Here is a 26,442-nt window from a genome sequence, read left to right as displayed (position 1 = left end):
AAGTACCAGTTGATGAAAGAATATCTAGAATTGGATCTGGGTTCAATTCTGAGCTTAAAGGTAAAGGGACCCCTGACCAATAGGTCCAGTTGTGGCCGACTCTGGGGTTGCGGGGCTCATCTCGCTTTACTAGCTTCGGGGCCATGTGGCCAGCATGACTAAGCCGCTTCTGGCGAACCAGAGCAGCGCATGGAAACGCCGTTTACCTTCCTGCCGGAGTGGTACCTATTTATCTACTTGCACTTTGATGTGCTTTCGAACTGCTAGGTTGGAAGCAGGAACCGAGCAACGGGAGCTCACCCCGTCACGGGGATTCAAACCGCCAACCTTCTGATTGGCAAGTCCTAGGCTCTGTGGTTTAACCCACAGCACCACCCGCGTCTATTCTGAGCTTAGTTCTAAGCAAACTGAGATACAGACAGGAACATGCATGAAGTATTTTAAGCGCTATCTAAATTACTTCTTGTTTCTTTTTCTTTTTAAAAAAAAGACATTTGTGTGGCCTATTTGAACAACAACAAAGCCAATAAATTAGTTTTATTTAAAAAAAGAAAAGAAAGGAAAGGAAAGGAAAGGAAAAGAAAAGAGACTAGATTCCCTAACGGCCTCTCTTCTGCATCTGTAAAGCAGGAATGACGCCAATTTAGCTTGCAAGAAAAGAGGGAGATGGAAGAAATACAGATTTCGGCATGTTTAGCACACTGGAAGCAACACATAAATGTCTACTTTTGATTTTTTATTTTTTAAAGCAGCAGAGGTCTTTGGTGTTTCAGAACAAAAATAAATAAATGACATCGGAGTTTTAATTGGCAGAATACCCTTTCAACTGCATGATAGCCCGAAACAAATCAGGATATTTTTAAATGTTTTATTTTAATGAGCAAGGTATGATTTTATAGCAGAAGGTGCGTTAGGAGTGAACCCAATACTCACCTAGTTAAAAATTCAACCACGGCATCTCCCAAAAATTCCAAGCGCTCGTTGTGGTTGATCCTGCAAACAGACAAACGCAGGGATCGTTACACGTGACCCCTATGCGTATGAGTAATTAGCAATGGATAAACAACAGCCGGCCAATTCCTTGGGGCGATAAAGCAAAAAAGAGTTAGGCTCCCACTGCTTTTGGTCTTCAACACACCATCCTCCGATGCCACTTCTGAGTGGCACAAAAAAACCGCAGGCAGCCGGAAAGGTAATAAGGCTGATCGCAATGTTGTGTCAACTTATTAACCAAAGGAAAAGATAATGATGTGCAATGGCATGCTGAGACTAGCTTCCGCATGCCCTGCCATCGCCCTGGATGATTTAAAGAGAAGCCTCCTCCTAGGCCATCTACAGGATTTTGGCACGGTGCTATGCAAGAAGAAAAAGAAAGCCTCTTGCAGGGAATTCAAAATCCTCTGTTTGGTACGGCATCGCAGCCCCTCCTGCTCTTTTCCTGCACGCTCTTTTGGCACTGGCACGGAAAGAGGCTTGCCGGGAGCGCTTGGGCATTTGTCGGAAAGCAGGTATGCTGAGTGTGTTTTTCAGGCTAGAAAGAAATCACTAACAAACAGCAGAATTCCAGGTGGTTACTGCAAAGAGGCGAAAGGTGCAAAGGCCACAAATAGGTTTACTGGGAGCAGTTCCAACTATTGCTGGAAATGCAGTGTTTCCCCTAACTGAAAGCTGGGGAAACCCAGCCAGATGGGTGGAATATAAATACAATTATTATTATTGTTGTTGTTGTTGTTGTTGTTGTCATTAACAGTTCTGTTCTGATCCCACTTACTGCAATGGACCAGCGAGCTCGTAATTGCAACAACTACCACCCAGAAATTATGTTGTTTGCGTACCTGGAAGGAGTTGGATCATCTTGCCCAAGACGTGACATGATATTGATCAAGGTGTTTATGCCTGGGGGGGGGGGGAAATACAGACCACGTGATATTTAGAAGGTAACCCCATTTAAACAGGCACGTTTTCTTTTAAGGGTTCAGCACAAAAGTAACCTTCCAGTAATTTGAATTATGTATTGTCATCTGAACAGTAAAAGGGTGGCGCTGTGGTCTAAACCACAGAGCCTAGGGCATGGGTAGGCAAACTAAGGCCCGGGGGCCAGATCTTGCCCAATCACTTTCTATATCCGGCCTGCGGACGATCCGGGAATCAGCATGTTTTTACAGGAGTAGAATGTGTCCTTTTATTTAAAATGCATCTCTGGGTTATTTGTTGGGCATAGGAATTCATTCATTTCCCCCCACCCCAAAAAAATATAGTCTGGCCCCCCACAAAGTCTGAGGGACAGTGGACCAGCCCCCTGCTGAAAAAGTTTGCTGACCCCTGGCCTAGGGCTTGCCGATCAGAAGTTCAGCGGTTCGAATCCCCATGGTGGGGGGAGCTCCCGTTGCTTGGTCCCAGCTCCTGCCCACCTAGCAGTTTGAAAGCACATCAAAGTGCAAGTAGATAAATAGGTACCGCTCCAGCAGGAAGGTAAACGGCGTTTCCGTGCGCTGCTCTGGTTTGCCAGAAGCGGCTTAGTCATGCTGGCCACATGACCCGGAAGATGTCTGCGGACAAACGCCAGCTCCCTCGGCCAGTAAAGCGAGATGAGCGCTGCAACCCCAGAGTCGTTCGCGACTGGACCTAATGGTCAGGGTTACCTTTACCCTATCTGAACGGTAAATGATTAAGCTTATGACATACGTTTGTAGTAAGGTTGGAGCTTACTGGGAAATGATATATAATGAATTGAAAAGGATGTTGAAAATAACGTTTGTTTAAAACAAAACACCCAGCAGCTCTTCTATTGGGAACGATAGGGACAGAACTACCTAAACCATATAGAAACTTATTCACTTATGTGACCACAGCGGCAAGAATGTTACTCGCCCAAAAATGGAAAGAAGAATAAGTCCCAGCAAAGGAAGAATGGATACAAAAACTTATGGAATACGCAGAAATGCTGAAACTTACCAGAAGAATAAGAAATCAAGATAACAAACTTTTAATAAAAGAATGGAAATGGTTTATTGAATATTTGCAGATAAATTGTAAACAGATAAGAGCATCGGCAGGATTATAGTAATAACCTGCAGTTTCATAAGAGTATATATTTAAAGTAGATGAATAAATGAGTAAATTAAATTAATTAGGATATGCAGAAGATATTAAAAATAAATTTAAAGAACCACAGAAAGAGGAGGAAGTCGTTTTGAATTGTTAAAATGATTGTGAAATTAGTGAAATGTATAAACCTGAAAAAAATAAATAAAATTTGAAGGGGAAAAAGCTTATAACATAGGTTTGTATAGCAATAGCTACCTCTGTATCACAATAGCCAAGTACCTCTGTAGAATCAAAATCCACCTGCAATTTCTCCAGTCCCAACCCGTTTTGACCACTGCCCAACCTTTTTGGCTTTGGGCATTCACCACGTGTAAAGCCCATCCTCTCCACACCTTAGTCTGGAAAGTCTCCCTTTTTTTTTTTAGCAAACTATCCATTCAACTCAGATGACCATCTTAACTCCACAAACTTGGGAATATGCCCCATTGAATTCAATGGGATTTACTTTACACAACCACCCTGCAGCTAGTAAAATAATGGGGACCGAACTATGCAAAAAAAGTTTGGCTTGTAAACCTAGATTTCTACATGCAAGCAGCACAAGAACTCTGCCTACTTTTGCCACCTCGTTGCAGAATAGCAATTGACATTCGGGCGAAGAGAACGCAACATGCGAAACGGTCTTATGAGAAGGCATGCTGGCTCTGGTCGGCACCAGGATGCACGACCACCTGGCAATGACACATAAGTATACCTTATGCGAGAAGTGAGGCTAATCAGGGAATCAGGCAGTGGGCCTTCTTGGTAGTGGTGCCCGCCCTGTGGAATGCAAAATGTACCTTTTTTCCTCATATGCATATGGTGGACTTTCCTATCTCCATATTTGGGCTGCCGGATGCCGCAGTTGGACAAAGAATTTCTGGCATGGTCTGGATTCATCCCGAAGTTTAGGTGATGACTTGGGTGAGTCATGGCCAGCTGTAAAGGCGGCAGAATCCCAAAGCAAAGACAAAACAGCCCTGTAAGCCTGCACTGCTCATTCCAATCGCTGCAAATCTTTAAAACGGACGGCTGCCGTGAAATTTCAGCAGCGCAGAACCACCCCCAGTTTTCACAACCGATCAAGCAACTTCAGAAGTTTTGGTTGTTCAAGTCCTCAGCGTCAGTAAGCGTCGATAGCTAAACGCTGCAACTCAGTTCCAAAGACAACTTATAGTCCAGGAACATGTGGAACCAGCACGGTTAGAGGCAGAGTTCGAAACTCCCATTGTTCCGGGAGTGTTTCGTGACAGGGAATTTCATGAGTGCGAGCAGTTTCTGAGCTCTAAAATTACAGATTGAAACTGCATATTGTGGGGGAAAGGAAAAGGCGTGTACTTTTCAACCCTTTCCATTTTTACTCTATTTGTTCACTTGAAAAACTCTCAATAATTAAAAAAGCAACAGAAAACTGCACGTGACGATCTAACTGCTGAAGCCAATAACCATGTAAAAATATCAGGCGTGATAAAATCTTTGCTCTTTAATGGCATATTGTCTGACACCTTTGTTTCGTTTTCACAGGAATGAAGGTGGACTAGATCTAGAATACTTGGGTTAACTCCACCTTATAAACATAAACAGCTCCTCCGTCCTTCTCCTTATATTTCACCCCTCTCCATCCTTTCATTGACCCCCTCCAACCAACTCCCTGGACTCATCTACATGGGTCAGTTAAAACGTTAAAAATACGTTATAAACACGTAACACCAGAGGGCGCTATAGAGCAATGGGAAATGGCACTGAGGGCTATATTGCTTTTTTAAAAAGCGTTTTTACATATCACTATAGATCCAGCCCCTCTCTCTGCTCCAGCCCCAACAAGGTCCTCTGCGCACCATGTGATGACAATGGCTGGTGCTTACGACTCATTCTTTGGCTCCCTGATTGGCTGCCTCCATCAGCCCCCGTCTGCAGGTCGGCCTGGTCAGTTCTCTGGTTCTGCCGCCCACAAGCTAATGCAAACTTACCCGCACATCTATTCCCTGCTCCTTTTCCCCCTGCCACAATGCAACTTCAAAAACATGGGAGCGCATTTCAGTCTATGACCTTACCTGCAATAAGCAGCGATCTTTAAAAGTGTAGCCTATCAGTATATCCAGATGCATCAGACATTTATGGTAGCGGATGTGATGAGTCAGGACAGGGAGCATCATAGCATGCTAGGAGAAAGAATTGCCATTATTTATTTACCTGGAACTTTTAGCCCTATGTTTTTTCAAGTAACCAAGTAATAATGATAATAATAATAATATTTTTTTATTTATACCCCACCCTCCCCAGCCAAGGCCGGGCTCAGAGTGGCTAACAAGCAATAATAAAAACAAGTTGAATGATTACAACTTAAAACAAAATTAAAATACAACATTAAAATATTGAAACATTAAAATATTAAAATGCCTCATCGCAGGAGGAGAAGGAAAAGAAAAAAGAAAGAGAGGGAGGGAATCAAATTGGCTCCAAGCCAAAGGCCAGGCGGAACAACTCTGTCTTACAGGCCCTGCAGAAAGAAATCAGATGTTGCAGGGCCCTGGTCTCATGAGGCAGAGCGTTCCACCAGGCTGGAGCCAGAGTTGAAAAGGCCCTGGCTCTGGTTGAAGCCAATCTAACTTCCTTAGGGCCCGGGACCACTAGGGTGTTGTTATTTATCGACCTTGAGGCTCTCCGTGGGGCATACCGGGTGAGGCGGTCCCGTAGGTACGAGGGTCCTAGGCTGTGAAGGGCTTTAAAGGTCAAAAGCAGCACCTTAAATCTGACCCTGTACTCCACCGGGAGCCAGTGCAGCTGGAAAAGCACTGGGTGAATATGCTCCCATGGCAGAGACCCCGTGAGGAGCCTCACTGCAGCATTCTGTACCCGCTGGAGTTTCTGGGACAGCTTCAAGGGCAGCCCTGCATAGAGCGAATTACAGTAGCCAAGCCTGGAGGTAACCATTGCATGGATCACTATTTGTAGTGGTTGAAGCCCTAGGAGACCAGGGTTCAAATCCCCCACATTGCACATGAGCCACTATAAGAATGGTCTACAAGAACAGCAGATTGATTTTTAGGTATATGCAGCAGGTCATGCAATACGATTGGATCTGCCTGGCTAATTCTTTGATGAGGATGATGATTTAAACAAGCAACAAGCAAAGTAAAGAGCATACAGTGTCTCCAATTTCAATAATTCATGGAGTCTTTTTGGCAACTTGATTACATTCGGTACGAGACACTGCTGCAGCTTATTATTATTATTATTATTATTATTATTATTATTATTATTATTATTATTTATATACCGCCCTATACCAGAGGTCTCAGGGCGGTTCACAGAATAAAATCAAAATGTAAAACCACAAAATGCATAATCAAAATAAAAACAACAACCCAATAACCTCCCCCCCCCCCAAAAAAATCCCTACATTTTCAAAAGCGCATAGGATGTCAGTCAAATCAACCAAAGGTCTGGTTGAAGAGGAATGTTTCTGCCTGGCACTTAAAGGTATATGATGAAGGTGCCAGGTGAACTTCCTTAGGAAGAGCATTCCATAGATGGGGAGCCACTACAGAGAATATAACAGAGGTTCTTGAGAGAGAGTTGAAGGCCCTTGGTTTGGAAGACGGCAGCAATGCCAGGGGGCCCCCTCACTCGCCACCCCTATCCCAGCCGCCTCATCCGCATGCCTCAGATTTTACACACATAAATAAAATGCATATGCTTCGTTCGCTAGAGATACGGAAGGGTATCCACTCACCTGACAGACATCGGAGCGGATGCCCGTTTTCCAGAACCCTTGGCTGCTCAGCTCGACGGTCACTTCACGACGCATGGTGTTTTTCTGCCTAATCTTCTGCAGCGCTTCCTTTAAAGCAAAAAAACAAAAGGGGGGGTATCTCTGTAGGACCTGACCTGGGATAGCTTAGCAGAGCAACCCAAATTGCCCCTACGTGCATTCAGAAAAGAAAGTCTTGGGTCAATGGGTCTTCTCTCACTCACTGCTTGGGACATTGGAGCAAAACACACTGTAAGAAAACGAGAATACCCACCCCCTATGCCAGGGGTCAGCAAACGTTTTCAGCAGGGGGCCAGTCCACTGTTCCTCAGACCTTGCGGGGGGCTGGACCATATTTTGAAAAATAATAATGAATGAATTCCTATGCCCCACAAATAACCCATTCTAAATAAAAAGCACACATTCTACTCATGTAAAAACACCAGACAGGCCCCACAAATAACCCAGAGGTGCATTTTAAATAAAAGGACACATTCTACTCACGTAAAAACATGCTGATTCCCGGACCGTCCACGGGCCGGATTTAGAAGGAGACTAGGCCTTAGTTTGCCTATCCATGCCCTATGCGCTAGGATGAAGTTCAATTGCCTTTGGGCCCTAGTGCTTGGCCCTAGAGTCCAACGTCTTTCTCACACTTAAATAATACCATATCAATCTGCTCTTCCACTCCTAACCTGGGTTTGTATCAAACCTGAGTGTTTCCTGTCTTGAAAACCTAGAAAGCACCTGCTGATCAATGTAGATGGTGTTAAGATGGACCGATATAAGGCACATTCTGTGAAAATGACTACAAGGTTTGTGCAAATAACACACTGGAGGTGTGGACAGGAGCCACACGCAGCACCTGAGCAGTTCCTCAAAGGCCTAAAATCATACCAACACAGAAAGTGCCATGGTGTGTCAGATCAAGTTTCACTAAGTCCGGCATTCTTTTCAAGAACCCCAGAATCTGATGCTCTCAGAGGCATCTGTTTCGCCACTGCGATAACCGGACACTGATTCTGGCGGGCTTTGGCCTGATCCGGCAGGCCTCTTCTTTTCTTTTTTTAAAAAATATTTTTTATTAAATTTTCCACTTAACAATCCAATCATATCACATTAATTATTCCAAATTATACCAATACATATAATAAAGTCCAAATATTTTGCCAAATTATAATTTTTTGTTGGGGGTTCCCAAGCTTCGAGTTCAGTAAGGGTCCAGTCATCTCATATTTCTGCTGCTTTTAGTGTTCACCAATCCCATCTTTCAATCTTCTTGTTGTTATCCTTTTTCTTCTTAATAGCCTCTGAGTTGTTTCCACAGGCGAGTTATTATGCTTCTGTGTGAACTTTGTAAGGCTCTCCCTTTTTTAAAGCTGGTAAGTCTTTTGTTTACAATAAATCTTCACACACTGATCCAAAAGTCCTGCTCGGGCGGCGGGCGCCATCTTTCTCAGTTCCGATGAAATAAAATCTAAGCATCTGCTCATTAATTTTCCCAGACATGGCCTCTTCTTTTTGCTTCTGTCAGACCCAGGGCAATCTGCCAGAAACTGACCATTGGTCCAGAAGCTCAGCCTTCTGTAGAGCTGGCTGATATATTGACAAATCGGCGTTCAGATCGCGACACCTGATTCGGGCCATTTGAGCTGGCAGTGCATCATGCCCGCTCAAATTGCCTGCAGACGCTGTCTGCGCCTTTGAGGAAGCCCCCAGCTCCTCGCATTAGATGAAGCAGTGTGGGGCTCACTCAGCTGAAGGCTGCCCCCCACCCCCAGCTGAGCAGTTTAATGAAGCCCCGGTGCCCATCCAGCTTGCATGAGCCAGAGCAATATCGGGCCTTGGTAGGGCTGTGCAATGTATTTTGGTTGTTTCTTGCTCCCCTCAAGTGGGGAAGAAGAGGCAGCCAGGATACATTCCAGACATCGTGATATATCGGCATATCGCACTATTAAGCTGCTGATAAATCACAATATCGAAAACCAGATATCGCCCAGCCCTAGTCTTCTGTCTCTTGGGTCTGTTGTTGTTGTTGAAAAAAAGGAAAACCTGTATCTGGAAATTTGTGACAGAGAGCATGAGGCAGAGGAAAGGAATAAATTAAAACGTCAAAGGTCTAAATTGCTTTGGAAACAAAGCAATGATGCATTGACGCCGTGCTATTTGCAAAGAACCGTGGCAATATTTTCCAACACCCTCTTCAGCCTAAGGTTTAGGGTTCAAGTTTGAGCAAAGGCAACAGCAACGTAAAGAAACGAAACATGGTATATAGACACACAGAGAAATTAGGGTGGGAATAAAATAAAATAAAATAGCAGCCTACTTCTCTTTGCACAAGTTTCTGCTTATCCGCTTGTTTCACTTTGGGGCTGTTAGCCAGCAGGTGGCGCAATTTCACATAACTCTTCCAGAGTTTTTGGTACCTGAAAATTAAAAATAAAATAAAAAGGAAGTCGAATGGGAGATAAATCAGTCTTGATCCGTTTCCTTTTTGTTTTTAGTTAAGACGGTTGCCTAGTAATTCTCAGGTTCATACTGGAAAGAAATCCTTTCCTATCCTTATATGGAAACTGGCATTATCTTGAAAAGAGAGCATAGCCAACATTTCCCAGCTAAACAAAGGCTGACGGGCCTTGTTTCTTTACAATAGGAAGAGCGCATCGTTGCTTGGACCACAGCCTATGGACTCGGGCCTTTGGAATGCTCCCAATACCAGGTTTTTTCCTTTACGTGAGGCGAACTACAAGGAGTTGCAGGAAGAATCAAGGAAGGTGGTGGGAGATTTGCTATAACAAAATGCAGAAGTGATGGGTAAAAGCTTGAATGGCAATGGGTAAAAATTTGTGCAGCCATTAGAAAAATGTACGGAGGATAAGGCTATCAATGGCTACCAGGATGGCCTCAGTATTAGGACTGGGCGATATATCGCCTCAAACCGGGTTGAAGTCCCTATCGTGATATCAGTTTCATAGTTTTTGACCTGGCAATATATTGTGATTCAGGATGTGTGTGCGCTACGCAAAAATCACAATGTGGGGGAAAAGGTGAAGCCAGCCAATGCCTCTACATAGCTCCATCCTTATGTTAGACATTGTGATATATCAGTATATATATGTTTCGCTGGGGATATGTCACAAAGTTGAAAACCAGCTCCTTATTTCAAATATTGTGATATATCAGCATACAGTGGTACCTCAGGTTAAGTACTTAATTCATTCCGGAGGTCCGTTCTTAACCTGAAACTGTTCTTAACCTGAAGCACCACTTTAGCTAATGGGCCCTCCTGCTGCGCCGCCGGAGCACGATTTCTGTTCTTATCCTGAAGCAAAGTTCTTAACCTGAAGCACTATTTCTGGGTTAGCGGAGTCTGTAACCTGAAGCGTATGTAACCTGAAGCGTATGTAACCCAAGGTACCACTGTACTGCAATGTTTAGCTGGTGGTATCTCACAAAGCTAAAAACCACCCAATTTCAGACACTGTGATGTATCGGTATACAGTGGTACCTCAGGTTACATACGCTTCAGGTTACATATGCTTCAGGTTACAGACTCCGCTAACCCAGAAATATTACCTCAGGTTAAGAACTTTGCTTCAGGATGAGAACAGAAATCGTGCTCCGGCGGCACAGCAGCAGCAGGAGGCCCCATTAGCTAAAGTGGTGCTTCAGGTTAAGAACAGTTTCAGGTTAAGAACAGACCTCCGAAACGAATTAAGTACTTAACCCGAGGTACCACTGTATATCACACTGTTTAGCTGGTGATATCTCACAGTTGAAAACCAGATATTGTCTAGCCCTACTGTTCACCTCTACGTTGTTCCATCATTATTTCAGACACTGCGATATATTGGTGCGTCATGATGTTTAGCTGGTGATATATCGCAAAGCTGAAAACCAGATCTTGACCAGCCCTACTTGGTATACCAGTTCCTGGGGAACACGATGGAAAGAGAGTGCTCAAGTCCCAGTCATGGACATGCCAAAGGCAACTGCTTGGCCCATGCGAGAGCAGAAGGAAATGGTTCTTAAGACAATAATAGTGAATTGACAGTCAAACATTTTGCAGATTACTCCCCAGGGAACAAAACAATGTTAATGATCCATCATGCAATGCACAAAACATAAGGGAATTGAGTCTTTAGGGAACCCACATAAATGAAGAGAGGGAAAATCAGCACTGGTTCAAGATAAATGGTCTATGGTTTACAATATAAGGCATGCATGCTTTTGAAACAAAATTAAAGGAATGCAGAAAGCAAAACCTTTTCACTTAAGGGGGGAAAGAAAGCATTTCAGAGTCTGGAATTTTACTGTGCAGTGCAGAACAATGACTGGTTTTTTTTGCTCCCCCACCCTTTCCATCTATTCTCCAGAGTACTATCCCAGTGGGTGCTCGTAACTGCTTTAACAGAAGCAGTTGCTTCGGCACCTGCCCATCAAGAGCAAGGCTGTTAAGACTGCATTCAGCCCCAGGCTTGACAATAATTGCTTACTGTGGGTCTCCAGCATAACTGAGTTGAGCAGGTCGTATTCCAAAGTGGACAATAATGGGGAAAGTAATCACATCAGGGTTGAACTGCTCACGATCCAATTGATCAATGCGAACCGAGCTGGGCTTCTGGAGCAAGCGGAGGGAAAAGATCAAACAATTAAATTTAGGTAACAGTGGCTCTATCGCAGGCATATATAACTTTCCAAAAATGGACTCTCCGCAGAGGAAGAGCCGGCCCCGAAGACAGCAGCTTCCACTGTCTCGCCTCCACTTGGCAAACGAATCTGAAAGCCAACCGTGGTTTCAAATCCTCGTGAAACGAGAAGTCAAGCCAGCTGTGGCTAAGGGAGGAGGGAGCACGTGCTCCTGATTCGTTAACCACTGAACGGACCTGTTATGGACTAGCGGGGAAGAGAGAGTTAAATGACCACACCTAGGCTCATACGAAATGCAGCCACCTTGCTAGCTGAAGGATTTCTGTGCATGCAACAGGACTTTCCTCCAGTGACGTAGCGTGGGTTGCTGGAGCCCGGGGCTGCACAGAGCGAGGTGGTGGGAGGGAGGAGAACGCATGCACATTCAACCGCCTAATGATGACCACGTCACCCAGGAGATCACAGCCACAGAGATAAGAAGAGTCGTTCCATTGTTTAAAGAAGTCACTCCCTGGTTCTCAGGGAGAAGCCGTTTTCAAGAGAGCCCAACGACGGAAGTGCGCAGCTCTACCGTGGCAGCACTGGGGGTTGGAATTTTGCGCCCCCTAACAATTTTGCGCCCAAGGCAACCACCACTTTGCCCCTCCCCACGTTACACCAATGTTTTCCCCTGCCTCCTCCCCCCCCCATATGTACCACATCCTTCCCAAATCAAGAGGATGGGTGTGCAAGTTGAAAGACTATCTCGCTCTGCATGGGATACAATAAGATGCACACCACAGACGACGATTTTCCCACTTAGAACTTCCCTGGAGTTAAAAGCAAAGTCGAGAGACAACAGGAAAACTGTCTGCCGATGATTGATTCCACTGTTTACGCTGCACATCTAAGTGTTTAAAGTGAGAGTGAATTGCTAAGGGTTCGTTACAGCTAAAAGGAGAGATATAACTGAGGAAATAAATCCGTCACACAAAAATACCACGCTCCGTTCAGCTTTTCCTCGCGCCACCAACCCAAACTCTAGAGCGACAAGGTAGCCAACGAAAGGGGTGTGCGCAGAAGCACTGTTCGAAGTGTGTGAAGGACTTCACAGAATTTAAAGGTATTCTAAAAAATTTAAAAGGTTAGGTACTGCAAGACGTCCCTTCTCCTTCCTGAGCTTGTTTAGCCTTCGCTCAGATATAAAGAAACAGAAACTCCCCCCCCCCACACACAAATATCTCTCTTGCTATTTATTACCGGCAGGAATTAAAATGTGCCCTTGTCATGGAAGGAACGAGAAAGAAGGGGAAACAAGCAAACTGTGGCCATTCTTCTCCTTCCTCCTCGACTTATTACTGACAAAGAAAGCTGTAACTACAAAACACACCAATAAAACAGCTCTCTCATAAGCCTCTCCTGATCTTTCCCTATTGTGCCGAATGAGAGTTTTATTTCTGAGCTCCACAATCGCAAGGCGAAACTTTCAACGGCAAAACCCAGGACATTCCTATCATTCCAAAAAAAAAGAAAAGAAAGAAAGAAAAAATATGCGGCTATTGTGCAGCATTACAATGGACACCAAGCCCAATCTCTATAGAATAAAGCAAGCAGAATTGTGTGTACATCTGCGTGTACATCTGCTTCCTGGAGGACTTGTGGCATCCCTATGCAGTGTTGTTGGAGAAGGAGATGGGGAGGACGACAGTGTGGACAACTTTAGTGACACCCAAGACACTAAAACCTTAGGTGCCAGGCAAAAACGTTCCTTTATAACCAGGCCTTTGGTTGATTTGATTGACAGCCTACGCCTAAACTGGGGGGGGGGTTGAGGGGATATTGGGTTGTTGTTTTTATTTAGATTATATATTTTGTGGTTTTGTATTTTGATTTTGTTCTGTGAACTGCCCTGAAACCTCCAGGTATAGGGCGGTATATAAATCCAATTAATAATAATAATAATAATAATAATAATAATAATAATAATAATACAGTCGTACCTTGGATACCGAATGCCTTGGCTCCCAAACAAATTGGCTCCCGAACAATCGAAACTTGGAAGTGAGTGTTCCGGTTTTCCCTCACTGTGATAAGTGAGGTTACAGGGAATCAGGCAGAGGGCCTTCTCGGTAGTGGCGCCCGCCCTGTGGAACGCCCTCCCACCAGATGTCAAAGAAATAAACAACTATCTGACTTTTAGAAGATATCCGAAGGCAACTCTGTTTAGGGAAGTTTTTAATATTTGATGTTTTATCGTGTTTTTAATATTCTGTTGGAAGCCGCACAGAGTGGCTGGGGAAACCCAGCCAGATGGGTAGGGGAATAAATTATTATTATTATTATTATTATTATTATTATTATTATTATCATCATCATCATCATCATCATCATTTGCACCCACGGATGCTGTGTTGGCTTACGACCCTAGATTACTACCTTTTATTGTCCTGCAATCATCACTGCTTCTTAATGTTTCGTTGTCCCTAAGATGGCCAAACAATGAACTGCTTTTGGGCAGCTGGCCTAGGCCGCAAACAAAATAAATCAATAGATTGGGAGAGATGGAATTGATTGTGGTTCGGGGTTTGGGCACAGCACAAGAAAACTCAGTCTGAGAACATTTGCAGTACCATGCCAGGGCTGGTGACGATCATCCCCTTGCATTCCTCGGCATATTTCTGCCACTCCAGCTCCTCCCATTGTAGCATATTGGCAATCTCCTCTTCTGGCACCAGCGGCTTATTGCAGCGTAACAAATACAGCAGAATCTGGTGCATGGACAGCACTTCTTTCCCTCCATCTTCAAAGAAAAAAGAAGAAGAGAAGAAGAAGAAGAAGAGTTTGGATTTGATATCCCGCTTTATCACTACCCGAAGGAGTCTCAAAGTGGCTAACATTCTCCTTTCCCTTCCTCCCCCACAACAAACACTTTGTGAGGTGAGTGAGGCTGAGAGACTTCAGAGAAGTGTGACTAGCCCAAGGTCACCCAGCAGCTGCATGTGGAGGAGCGGGGAAGCGAACCTGGTTCCCCAGATTACGAATCTACCGCTCTTAACCACTACACCATACTGGCTCTGATCCCAAACACTGTTTCTAGAAAAAGCAGAAGTAGACGTCAAAAGGAGCAGTCTGGGTCGCAAATGACTCTAACAAAAGGCAATGGCTGTGATCCCAAACATCTCCTATTCATTGGGATTTATTCCGAGGTTGGTGGGGTTAGGATTGCAGACTGTAGATGGATACAAGGCCATCGGCACGTTCAGAAACTGGTGGGAATTAACTGGAGGCTCTGGTCTGACAGACACTTTTTTTTCTAGATCTCAGCAGACTCACAAACTTACCAGAGTCCTTGCACACTCCCAAATGTCATTTTGTGGGGGCTACCAGCAGTTTGAACCTTAGGTGAGACTGTCAATCTGACTACCATGCATTATTACAAGTTTGATGCGAATTCTTTCACACTGTTCAGCTGGCTGTGGCACGGGTGGCCACTTTCGATTTAAAATGCGCAGAGAGTACAAAGAGAAATGTGTCAGCTGCCAGCTTGAAATTCTGCTTTCAAGGTTGGGGGTATCACTTTGTGACAGGTCACCGACACACTGATTCACAAAACCAAGGGTCAAGGAGTAACTGCGTTAAAGGTAAAGGTACCCCTGCCCGTACGGGCCAGTCGTGTCCGACTCTAGGGTTGCATGCTCATCTCGCTCTAGAGGCCGTGAGCCGGCGCCATCCGAAGACACTTCCGGGTCACGTGGCCAGCGTGACGAAGCTGCAGCTGGCGAGCCAGCACCAGCGCAGCACACGGAAACACCATTTACCTTCCCGCTATAAAGCGGTCCCTATTTATCTACTTGCACTTAAGAGTGCTTTTGAAATGCTAGATGGGCAGGAGCTGGGACCAAAAGACGGGAGCTCACCCCACCGCGGGGATTCGAACCGCCGACCATACGATCGGCAAGTCCTAGGCACTGAGGTTTTACCCACAGCGCCACCCGCGTCTCTCTGTGTTAAATGAGCCCAATTTTAAGAGTACTTTCTAACTACGGCACTTGATTACAGTCACAGCTTGGATCCTGAACGCCTTGGTATTCAGACGTTTTGGCTCCCGAACACCGCAAATCCGGAAGTGAGTGTTCCAGTTTGCGAATGTTCTTTGGAACCTGAACATCCAACGGGGTTCCGCTGCTTCCAATTGGCTGCAGGAGCTTCCTGCAGCCAATCAGAAGCTGCGCTTTGGTTTCCGAACGTTTTGGAAGTCGAATGGACTTCTGGAACGGATCCTGTTCAACTTCCAAGGTACGACTGTATTGGGAATGTGCAACACTGGTCATACCAAGAGTGGTACCAAAGCAATCAAAGGACCTAAGTGAAGACATTTCCTTTTTATTTGTTGGTATGAAGGAACATTCAATTGTGCCAACTTCCTGCCTGCAGTCTGACAACATGATACAGTGCAGGTACACAGGTCTGACCATCTCAGCAGGAGCTGGGCCGGTACCTGGCTGCCGTACCAGTAACAACAAAAAACTTACCTGGAAGAAACCTGACAAAACGAGGCATGAAATGAAACCGGGGGCAGGAAGCATCGTTGTTTTCTAACGAAGGACCTTCAACGAGAAATTAGAAGCAATTCAAAACACAAGCAACACATTTCACTAGTCTCCATCTTTGGTATTCTATTTTTTTAAAAAAATATATATCTCTATTAATTTAAAATAAATACATTTATTAAAAAACAGGTGTACATATAAGTAAACAAACATACAACCAAACAAACAAATAACAGAAAAATCAAACAAGCCACCACACTATAAGATACAAGAAGATTAATATAATTATCATCATATATACTCCTGATATTGAACACAATTATAAAACTTACAGAGAAGAAATGTAAAACTGACTTCCAATTAATCTCACTGTACTTTATCCATTACTTTATACTGCAGAGTTACATATTTCTTATATAATTTCTTTTTACCTCCCTACGAACTTATATTTATACAATACAGGAATCAGTCTAATTCTGCCACAATGTTTCCTTTTATTCCATAAAATATTCTAAATATTCTTTAAAGATTCCCCAATCCTTATAGACTTTGGTATTCTAATAAAACATAAAAGTTTATACAGAGCTGGGCATATTCCACGACTGCGCTGCAAATGCAACTGTTTGGTATTTGGGGTGGATAGTTAATTAAAAACAAAGCAAACTTCTAGGCCTCATAGGTTAAGATAGGATTAATAATGGGTGGGATTCCTGTTTGCCTTAAAATCCAGCACATGGCTCAGCGGTATTTACTGAGGCTGTGGCGCAGGCTCCTTCCCATATTTAGTTTATGCATGCAACTTTCCTTAATTTCTGCAGGTCAGGAGGATTTTTCTCGGTGCACAATTGGCTGGCCTGGTGCAGTACACACAACGCAAGGCATATAGCTGCTGTCTTCCTATGTTATAATTCTCATTAAAATCTCCATCCTCCTCCACCACCCAGGACATGGAAGGCACAATTCTCTACTGCAGATCCGCAATGACAGATACACCAACCAAACACCTGAAATACACCAGAGGAGCCTTCGGGCAAGGAAGACGCGCTGGTGGGAAGGCTGGAACCGACTAGAGTCAGGAATATTATTTGTTCACAGACTTCCTCCATGTTTTGGTGGCATACAGGTATTATCACCAGCAGCCCCAGATTGGATGCCACTGGTGGCATTTCATGATACAGTGGTACCTCTGGTTATGTACTTAATTTGTTCCAGAGGTCTGTTCTTAACCTGAAACTGTTCTTAACCTGAGGTACCACTTTAGCTAATGGGGCCTCCTGCTGCTACTGCACCGCCAGAGCACGATTTCTGTTCTCATCCTGAAGCAAAGTTCTTAACCTGAGGTACCACTTTAGCTAATGGGGCCTCCCACTGCCGCTCCGCCACTGGAGCACGATTTCTGTTCTCATTCTGAAGCAAAGTTCTTAACCCGAGGTACTATTTCTGGGATAGCGGAGTCTGTAACCTGAAGCATATGTAACCCGAGGTACCACTGTATTACGGTATTATAATGAGAGTACTGTCGGAATGTGCCTTTCCAATTTTGTAAAAAAGAAAGAAAGAAAATAAATCTCATCATCATCCATTCTCACTCGGAGCTAGGGAACGTATTTTAGAAAACCAAGGGAAGAACACAAGCAGAACCCTCAAACTCATCAGCCTTTCTACATTACAAAGCCTGCATTTCCTTAAACCAAGTCTTCGGAGGCATATCAAACTCCACAAGAAGCCTGTATATCTCAGCTCAAGATTCTTCTGAGAAGCCCTTGGCTTTTTAAACAAATTCTTCCTCAAGGCTCAATTGGGGGGGGGGCGGAGAGAGAGACAGAATGGATGCTTTCATGTTTGACCGCACCACAATCCGAGGATGATTTCCAACCCCCCAAAAAGGACAGATTGCCACCTGCAATGTTTGCTACAATTTTTAATGCATCGCGCCACGGCCACATGCTCCTGTCTCCTATAAGCTGCACGGTGCCAACGTTTTTGTCTGGCGCTACGATCACAACTCATTGTGCACTCCTTATGGTAATTAAAATCTCAGACGCACGCATCCCCCAAGAAACAAAGTCACAGAGAACAAGCAAGATTTACAATAAATTTGTTGTGGTGCTCAGTGCTCCAGCTAACCCGTGTCTTCTCTCAGGTTATGCCATTTCATATTCCAACCCCAAAGAAACATTATGGTGCTGGAGGAGACTCTTGAGAGTCCCATGGACTGCAAAAAATTCAAACCTATCAATTCTTAAGAAGAAGAAGGAAAAAAAAAGGAAATCAGCCCTGAGTGGTCACTGGAAGGACAGATTGTGAAGCTGAGGCTCCAATACTTTGGCCACCTCATGAGAAGAGAAGACTCGCTGGAAAAGACCCTGATGCTGGGAAAGATTGAGGGCACAAGGAGAAGGGGACGACCGAGGATGAGATGGTTGGACAGTGTTCTCGAAGCTACCAGCATGGGTTTGACCACACTGCGGGAGGCAGTGGAAGACAGGAGTGCCTGGCGTGCTCTGGTCCATGGGGTCACGAGGAGTTGGACACAACTAAATGACTAAACAACAACAACTAGCATGCCCAGTTTCCATTAGGCTGACTTTTCCTTTGGTGAGACGCCTGTCTTTTTTCCTGCTTCTGCAAGTCTTGAGAATCTACCAAACATGCCCAGACCTCCATGCAGTCTCTTGGTAGCTCCAATTTGGCAACAACTCATCACTTGAATTCACTATCAGGACATACGATGATTTACAAAAGATAGGCGACAGCTGTTGCTTTTTAATTTCAGAAGCCCAGCTTGTTAAGTACAACATTCTCTCATACACCAAAGAAATGTCCTGGCGTATGTTTCAGTAAATACAGTAGTGCCTCGCAAGACGAAAAGAATCCGTTCCGCGATTCTCTTCGTCTAGCGGTTTTTTCGTCTTGCGAAACAAGCCCATTGACAGCTTAGCGGATTAGCGCTATTAGCGGTCTAGCGGCTTTTAGCGATCAGCTGTTAAGCGGCTTATCAGCGGAACAGCTGATAAGCGGCTTAGCGGCTTAGGAAAGGGGGGGGGGCAAAAAAACCCGTGGGAACTCACAAGATTTTTTCGTCTTGCGAGGCAACCCCATAGAGAAATTCGTTTAGCGAAGCGCCTCCAAAACGGAAAACCCTTTCGTCTAGCGGGTTTTCCGTCTTGCGAGGCGTTCGTCTTGCGGGGCACCACTGTATGGGCAATGAGATTTGTGTGTCTCTCAGTCACACCCAACGGTGCGTGAGATTCTGACCACCGGGACAAATACTGAAAGAACGCTCTGAAATACCTTTCGGGTTTTCATTTTACCCCCTGCTCTCATCCACAAACACATTCTCAAACTCAAAAGTTACCGGTAAGATTCCAGTCGTAGAGTTCCAGGATATCTTTAAACAGGTAGGAAGAGAACAGCTCCAGTCCTCGTACGCAAAAATTCTGGAAAAGGAAAAGGAGCCAATGTTCATGTCCATGATCAATGTATGAGCAAGATACCTAAACCCCAACAACGTGGTTGGCGAGATTACAGGATATAATTTGGCAATAGTTCCTACGGTTACTGCTCCTTGACAAGTTCATGCCAATCAGGTTCATAAAATACACGGAGGTCTTGCGTTCTGAACACTCGTTCTGCAGAAACACATTTATCCAAATGCGAGGAATTAGTACCCAAACCTCACTATGCAAACTACAGATTCAGGTATCTGTAAGATACCTGAGAGCCAGTGTGGTGTAGTGGTTAAGAGCGGCAGTCTCGTAATCTGGGGAACCGGGTTCGCGTCTCCGCTCCTCCACATGCAGCTGCTGGGTGACCTTGGGCCAGTCACACATCTCTGAAGTCTCTCAGCCCCACTCACCTCACAGAGTGTTTGTTGTGGGGGAGGAAGGGAAAGGAGAATGTTAGCCGCTTTGAGACTCCTTAAAGGGAGTGAAAGGCGGGATATCAAATCCAAACTCCTCCTCCTCCTCCTCCTTCTTCTAATAGAGAACTTTTTTTCTTTTTTTTACTTCCTGGTTTGTCTTTTGCTGGTTGGCTGAGGGTTTTCAGAAGGTTTTCTTGCTTTCTGGGCTTCAAATTCCATGGTTGAGAATGCATTAGAAATTTCCCCATAGGAATCAATGGAAATTGTTGGTTTGTTATGCTTGACGCTCGCCTAACAGACGAGGGAACGCATTGTGTTCGGATGGCGGGATGTTATTACATATTATAATACGTAAATTATAGCACATACACTAGTAAAAAGAAACTTGGACCGGGGTAGGGGGGAGACCCGCAAGTCCCATTATGGTGGAAAGAATCTAAAGCACAGGATTTTAATGTCTAACTTAACTTCTTCTTCTTCTTCTTCTTAATTTATTTATATCCCGCCCATCTGGCCCAGTTGTTGTTGTTGTTATTATTATTATTATTATTACTATACATTCGGGGGGGGGGTGTTCCTTACTAAAAGCCTAAATCTATACCGGAAGCAAAAATTACGAGCTCAGGGCTACGCCATAACTTACGGAGTGCCAACAGCCTTTCACTTGAATAAGCAGAAGAGATGATATATGTGGAAAGGAGGACCTCTCCCATAATTCTCGGAGGCTGCCACGTTCTAGCTAAAAAGCTGATAAATCACTGCTGGCGTCGTAACAAGGCGTTTTCGCAGTCACTAATCAGCACCTCACAAACTGGGGATTATTCTCCTTATGAACTGGCCGGGGAAGGAAATAAATAAAAGCAAAAACCCACGCGCCAATCCGGAAAGAAAGCGTTCTTCATTAAAACGGCGTCTTTCCCCTCTAGATGCGACAGGCGTGCCGCTCCGAAGCAAGGGAGGATTACAGATAACGCACACATATCCAAAGACCGCCATCCTGAAAGCTTGGAGAAGAGGCAACCTCAGAGGGGAGAGACTTTGTCAGGCAAGGCCTCTTTCTACCTGCTTTGCCCCCCCTCTAGTCTCTGCTTCTCAATTTGTATTGTATTATTTTATGTACTGTGGCGTGCCATTGTTTTATTGATTATACAGTGGTGCCTTGCAAGACGAAATTAATTCGTTCCGCAAGTTTTTTCTTCTTGCGAGTTTTTCGTCTTGCGAAGCACGGTTTCCCATAGGAATGCATTGAAAATCAATTAATGCGTTCCTAGGGAGACCGCCTTCAGACCAGATCCGGGGACAGTCTGTCCCCGGACCTCTTCTGAAGGCTGGCGGGGGGAGAAGGACTTTTCTCCCCACCGCCAGCCTTCAGAACAGCCTTCTGAAGGCTGGCGGTGGGAAGAAAAGCCCTTCTCCCGGCGCCAGCCTTCAGAAGAGTTCCTGCAGGGCTGCCTAGGCTGCGGATAGCAGCCTGCTGCTTGGTGCGAGGGACGCTCTGAAGCAGAGTGCCCCTCGCGCGGGGCAGACATCTGCAGCTTGGGGAGCCCTGCAGGACTTCCCCGCAGGGCTCTCCAAGCTGCGGATAGCAGCCTGCTGCCCCGCACGAGGAGCGCTCTTAAGCAGAGCGCCCCTCGCGCGGGGCAGACATTCACAGCTTGGGGAGCCCTGCGGGGAACTCTTCTGAAGGCTGGAGGCGGGAGAAGGGCTTTTCTTCCCACCGCCAGCCTTCAGAACAGCCTTCTGAATGTTGGCGGTGGGGAGGAAAACCTTCCTCCCACCGCAAGCCCCAGGAACAGAGGAGAATCGCTGCGCGCCTTCTCCTCTGTTCCCGGACCTGTCCTGAAGGCTTGTGGTGGGAGGAGGGCTTTCCTCCCCACCGCCAACGTTCAGAAGGCTGTTCTGAAGGTTGGCGGTGGGGAGGAAAAACCCTCCTCCCACCGCAAGCCCCGGGAACAGAGGAGAATCGCTGCACGCCTTCTCCTCTGTTCCCGGACCTCCCACCGCAAGCCTTCAGGACAGCTGCTGCGCCTCCCCGCTGTCCCCGGAGATTTCCCTATGGGCTTTCGTCTTGCGAAGCAAGCCCATAGGGAAATTCGTCTTGCGAAGCCGCTAAAAAATCGGAAAACCCTTTCGTCTTGCGGGTTTTTCGTTTAGCGAGGCATTCGTCTTGCGGGGCACCACTGTAGTTTAGAAATTATTTGCTGTAACTGTTGAGTGGATTTCTGTTCATCCTTTATATGTTATTATTATTATTTAATGCTATTCTAATAATTGTTGAATGTTACTTTTTGATGTAGGTTGCCTGTTTTAAAGTTATGTTTTATTATCACATTTTTGCATTGCATTAGATTGTTATAAGATGTACATTTTTTGTTTCTTCAGCTTGTAAACCGCCTTGAGTCTTGTAAGATAGAAAGACGGTATACAAATTAAAAATGATGATGATTTAAAGATGCGAGGCAGGGGTGAGAACCTTCTTCTTCAGCTCGAAGGCCACATTTCGTTCTGGGCTACCTGCCAGGGGCCGCATGGCAGTGATGGGCGGAGCCAGAAGCCAAAGTGGGTGGAGCCATGCATATAAATTTCAACTTGGGTCTACAGGCTCGTTTCTCGAACCCCTCTCCATCCTTCATGGCTGCTCTCTGATATTGCCCATTTGTAAAAGCCAGCAGCGGGAAAACATGACAGGCAGAAGAGGGTTCAACCCCTCTCCTGAATTTTCCCCATCACTCTTTCCACTCTACTTAACTAGATTCCTAGGCATGTTTCTCAGACAAATGGGGAAAACGGCTACCTTTAAGAGGCTTCGGAGCTTGTTAAAGGTACCTTGGCCTTGTGGAAATAATTAACCCCTTATCTGGTGGCAGCTGTTTCAACGGGAAGGGTGAGCTCAGCAGAGGGCTACATTCTACGTTAAATTAGGAATTCCCCTCCCTAAGATGGCATGGGACCCAGGGTGGCTGGCAGGCGGCCATCAATCTCAGTTGCAACTGTGAAATTTCGCCTTCAAGCAAAGGCCACAATTCTATTACTTGAGGTCCCCTTGAGCTAGATATGGCTTGAAACGTGCCTGATCGTAAGCTGCTGTGATGTCACAGAAGGCTCTGGAGGAAAACCTCACACGGCGCTTCGGCAAGTGCCATTGCCAAGTTAAGGTAGATTTCCTGAGCTCACCCCGTCAGTTCATCCCATGCTACCTCTGCTGAAGGCAGCTACTTATACGGGGAAAGTTAGAAATTATTTTCATCTTCACTTACAGCAATAGAAATGTGGTTTACAACAATAATAATAAATTACGGCTCTGTGCTAATGAAGTCCAGGGGACAATCAAAATGAAAAAATTCAAATCCTACTCATATCCCTGGGTTAAGAATTTTTACATTGCTGTAACGCTCCCTGAGACCTTTTAGCGGGGGTGAGAAAAAATATTAATAATAATAATAAGAAGAAGAAGACATCCTATGCACTTTTAAAGTGTGGTTTTTTGGGGGGGCCTGTTGGGTTGTTGTTTTTATTTTTATTATGCATTTTGTGGTTTTATATACCCGGAAGCTGTACACCGGCTCCCTTGGACAATAAACCGAGATGAGAGCCGCAACCCCAGAGTCGGCCACGACTGGACCTAATGGTCAGGGGTCCCTTTACCTTTACCTATCTTGATTTTATTCTGTGAATCACCCTGAGACCCCCAGGTATAGGGCAGTACAGTGGTACCTCGGTTTAAGAACAGTCCAGTTTAAGAACAATTTGGTTTACAAACTCCACAAAACCGGAAATAGTGTCTCGGTTTGAGAACTTTACCTCAGTGTAAGAACGGAATCCCAACGGTGGAAGGGCACCGGCGGCGGAAGGCCTCATTGGGGAAAGCGGGCCTTGGTTTAAGAACGGTTTTGGTTTAAGAACGGATTAAGTTCGTAAACCGAGGTACCACTGTATATAAATTTAATCAACAACGACAACAATGATATTGTTGGACAGTTTTAACAAACTGCTACTCTCCCCCACAGAAATATTCACTTAGTGGCACTAATAGACAGAAGGCAATAAAGTTTACTTTCACAAGAACATTTGCTTAACTTGTTTTACACCTTTCATTAGTATGTTTTCCTATCGATATTCCAGGACTGTACATCTTTAATCAGAAGAAATCATCCAGCCATACAGTATGAACTTCTTCGGAATATGCATGAACCAACAAGCTAAACTTTCTCGACGCGCCACAAAGCAAACAGATGCCATGCATCATCATTCCCATAACTTACTTCAGGTATCATCTCCTCGATGAAATGAATTGTATAATCGATGTTAAATCGGATGACTTTGCACAGAGGAATCTGGAGAGACGAGAAGAAACACATGCACGAGAGAGGTTCAGTCTCAAAGAGGCAGCACCCTCGCTGCATTCTCTTGCTTTCTTCTGATCCAAAATTAAAAGGGGGGTTGAAATGCATAAACCTTGAGATGGCCAGCTAGGAAACAGCATGACAAGCAAGGCACATATGACATCTTCTGGTAGAGACTGCCATCTGCTGGAGCCCCGACTGCACCGAATACAGATTTCACAAAAAGTAGTGCATCAATGGCTACAACGGGAAGGCTTAAACCTCTTTGGGACAAACTAGGGTGGATTAAAAAATCAACGGTTTTCTTTTAAAATAAAAAAATCAGATTTTTTTTATTTAAATCGGATTTTTTTTATTTAAATTGGATTTTTTTATTTAAATTGGATTTTTAAAATAAAATGCTTTGGGAGGAAAAATCTTTCTAAAGATAGTTTTCTATTTAATTTACATTATGGTCCAAAGGCTATTCATCAGGAAATAAGGATTTGTTTTAAGTTTTTCATGTGTGCTAAAACTCAGTCTTAAGGTTGTTGTTTTTTAAAAAAAATGTTTAACCACATCAGTTAAAAAACAATGGATACATATGCTATAATGTTATTGTTTTAGTTATACAAATTGTTTAAATTGTTATTAAGGAAATGATTATTATTTTTCTCCTTCCAATAAACAACAGCAGAAAAGTTGCCCAAATATAAACAGTTAACTTTTTAAACCTCACAATAATTTCATAATTATCGGTCTATGTATTTCTAATAGCATAACCAAATCGGTAATTTTTGGTATAACTGCAAAAACTACTCTGAAAATTTATTATTCCAAGAATGAATCCTTCATCTGGCTGTAAATATTAAGATTATACAAGCAAGAATGAGTCTTTCTGTAAAAAAAAATAATGATCTGAACCAAGTCTTACTGATGAGTGATTTAAATCGTGATTTAAAATCAATTTGATTTAAATCAAATCCACCCTGGGACAGAGCATCTGAATAGGTCAATTATTGTCAAGATAAGACTATGCAGAGACTGAACTAGCAGGGTTCAGCTATGCCACTGGTGGATTTGCCTTGCGTTAAAGGTAAAGGGACCCCTGCCCATTAGGTCCAGTCATGACTGACTCTGGGGTTGCGGCACTCATCTCACTTTATTGGCCAAGGGAGCTTCTGGGTCATGTGGCCAGCATGACTAAGCCGCTTCTGGTGAACCAGAGCAGTGCACGGAAACACTGTTTACCTTCCCGCCGGAGTGGTACCTATTTATCTACTTGCACTTTGATGTGCTTTCAAACTGCTAGGTTGGCAGGAGCAGGGACCGAGCAACGGGAGCTCACCCCGTCGCGGGGATTCGAACCGCCGACCTTCTGATCGGCAAGTCCTAGGCTCTGTGGTTTAACCCACAGCGCCACCCACGCCCCTTTGCCTTGCGTTAGGAAATATTTTTAAAGTAAATTTAAAAAGGCAGGGGCACCTCACCTCCAAGGAACAGATAAAAAATGTTTAAAAGGACAAAGATTTCATGGTAGGGCTGCTATTGGTGTGATTTTTACTACGGAGAAGAAAACTAGCATACGCAGAAATTTTAAACGCCCCAGCAGCCATCCATAAAACTAGCTGGGCCACGAAAGAAAGGCGACTTACATTGGTGAGGGGAGCATGGGCAAACATGGAAAAGCCTTCGAAGATGTACTCGTGGTCATCGTACTCGATCACAGTTGGCCTGTCTGTCTAAAGAGATAAGGGCAAAAGCCGGAAGTCAGACTAGCCTTGCAAATAAGGCTAAGCTCTTGAAAGGCCTACACTGGCTCCCAGTACATTTCCGAGCACAATTCAAAGTGTTGGTGCTGACCTTTAAAGCCCTAAACGGCCTTGGTCCAGAATACCTGAAGGAGCATCTCTACCCCCATTGTTCAGCCTGGACACTGAGGTCCAATGTCGAGGGCCTTCCGGCGGTTCGCTCGCCGCGAGAAGCCAAGTTACAGGGAATCAGGCAGAGGGCCTTCTCGGTAGTGGCACCTGCCCTGTGGAACGCCCTCCCACCAGATGTCAAAGAGAAAAACACCTACCAGACTTTTAGAAGACATCTGAAGGCAGCCCTGTTTAGGGAAGCTTTTATTGTTTAATAACTATTGCATTTTAATATTCTGTTGGAAGCCGCCCAGAGTGGCTGGGGAAACCCAGCCAGATGGGTGGGGTATAAATAATAAATTATTATTATTAT

General features: G+C 44.7%; 1 protein-coding gene across 2 annotated transcripts in view; it reads right to left on the bottom strand.

The window, feature by feature from the left end:
- Window positions 1-26,442, bottom strand: part of DROSHA (drosha ribonuclease III) — an 81,815-nt gene that overhangs the window by 42,190 nt on the left and 13,183 nt on the right. For both annotated transcript variants that reach the window (XM_081872978.1, XM_081872979.1), the window contains exons 9-20: window positions 25,863-25,949; window positions 24,148-24,219; window positions 19,379-19,460; window positions 16,003-16,077; window positions 14,101-14,270; window positions 11,338-11,462; window positions 9,168-9,267; window positions 6,824-6,931; window positions 5,142-5,249; window positions 3,888-4,026; window positions 1,836-1,896; window positions 934-993 (exon numbers count right to left, since the gene is read on the bottom strand). In XM_081872978.1, the coding sequence (XP_081729104.1) occupies window positions 934-993; window positions 1,836-1,896; window positions 3,888-4,026; window positions 5,142-5,249; window positions 6,824-6,931; window positions 9,168-9,267; window positions 11,338-11,462; window positions 14,101-14,270; window positions 16,003-16,077; window positions 19,379-19,460; window positions 24,148-24,219; window positions 25,863-25,949 (1,187 nt within the window). The remainder of the gene's footprint in view (window positions 1-933; window positions 994-1,835; window positions 1,897-3,887; window positions 4,027-5,141; window positions 5,250-6,823; window positions 6,932-9,167; window positions 9,268-11,337; window positions 11,463-14,100; window positions 14,271-16,002; window positions 16,078-19,378; window positions 19,461-24,147; window positions 24,220-25,862; window positions 25,950-26,442) is intronic.

The sequence above is a fragment of the Podarcis erhardii genome, assembly GCF_964252035.2.
Source record: "Podarcis erhardii genome assembly, chromosome: 8".
In the NCBI taxonomy this organism is placed as follows: domain Eukaryota; kingdom Metazoa; phylum Chordata; class Lepidosauria; order Squamata; family Lacertidae; genus Podarcis; species Podarcis erhardii.
The sequence above is the reverse complement of the archived record's forward strand: the minus strand, read 5'-3'. Positions and strand labels throughout refer to the sequence as shown.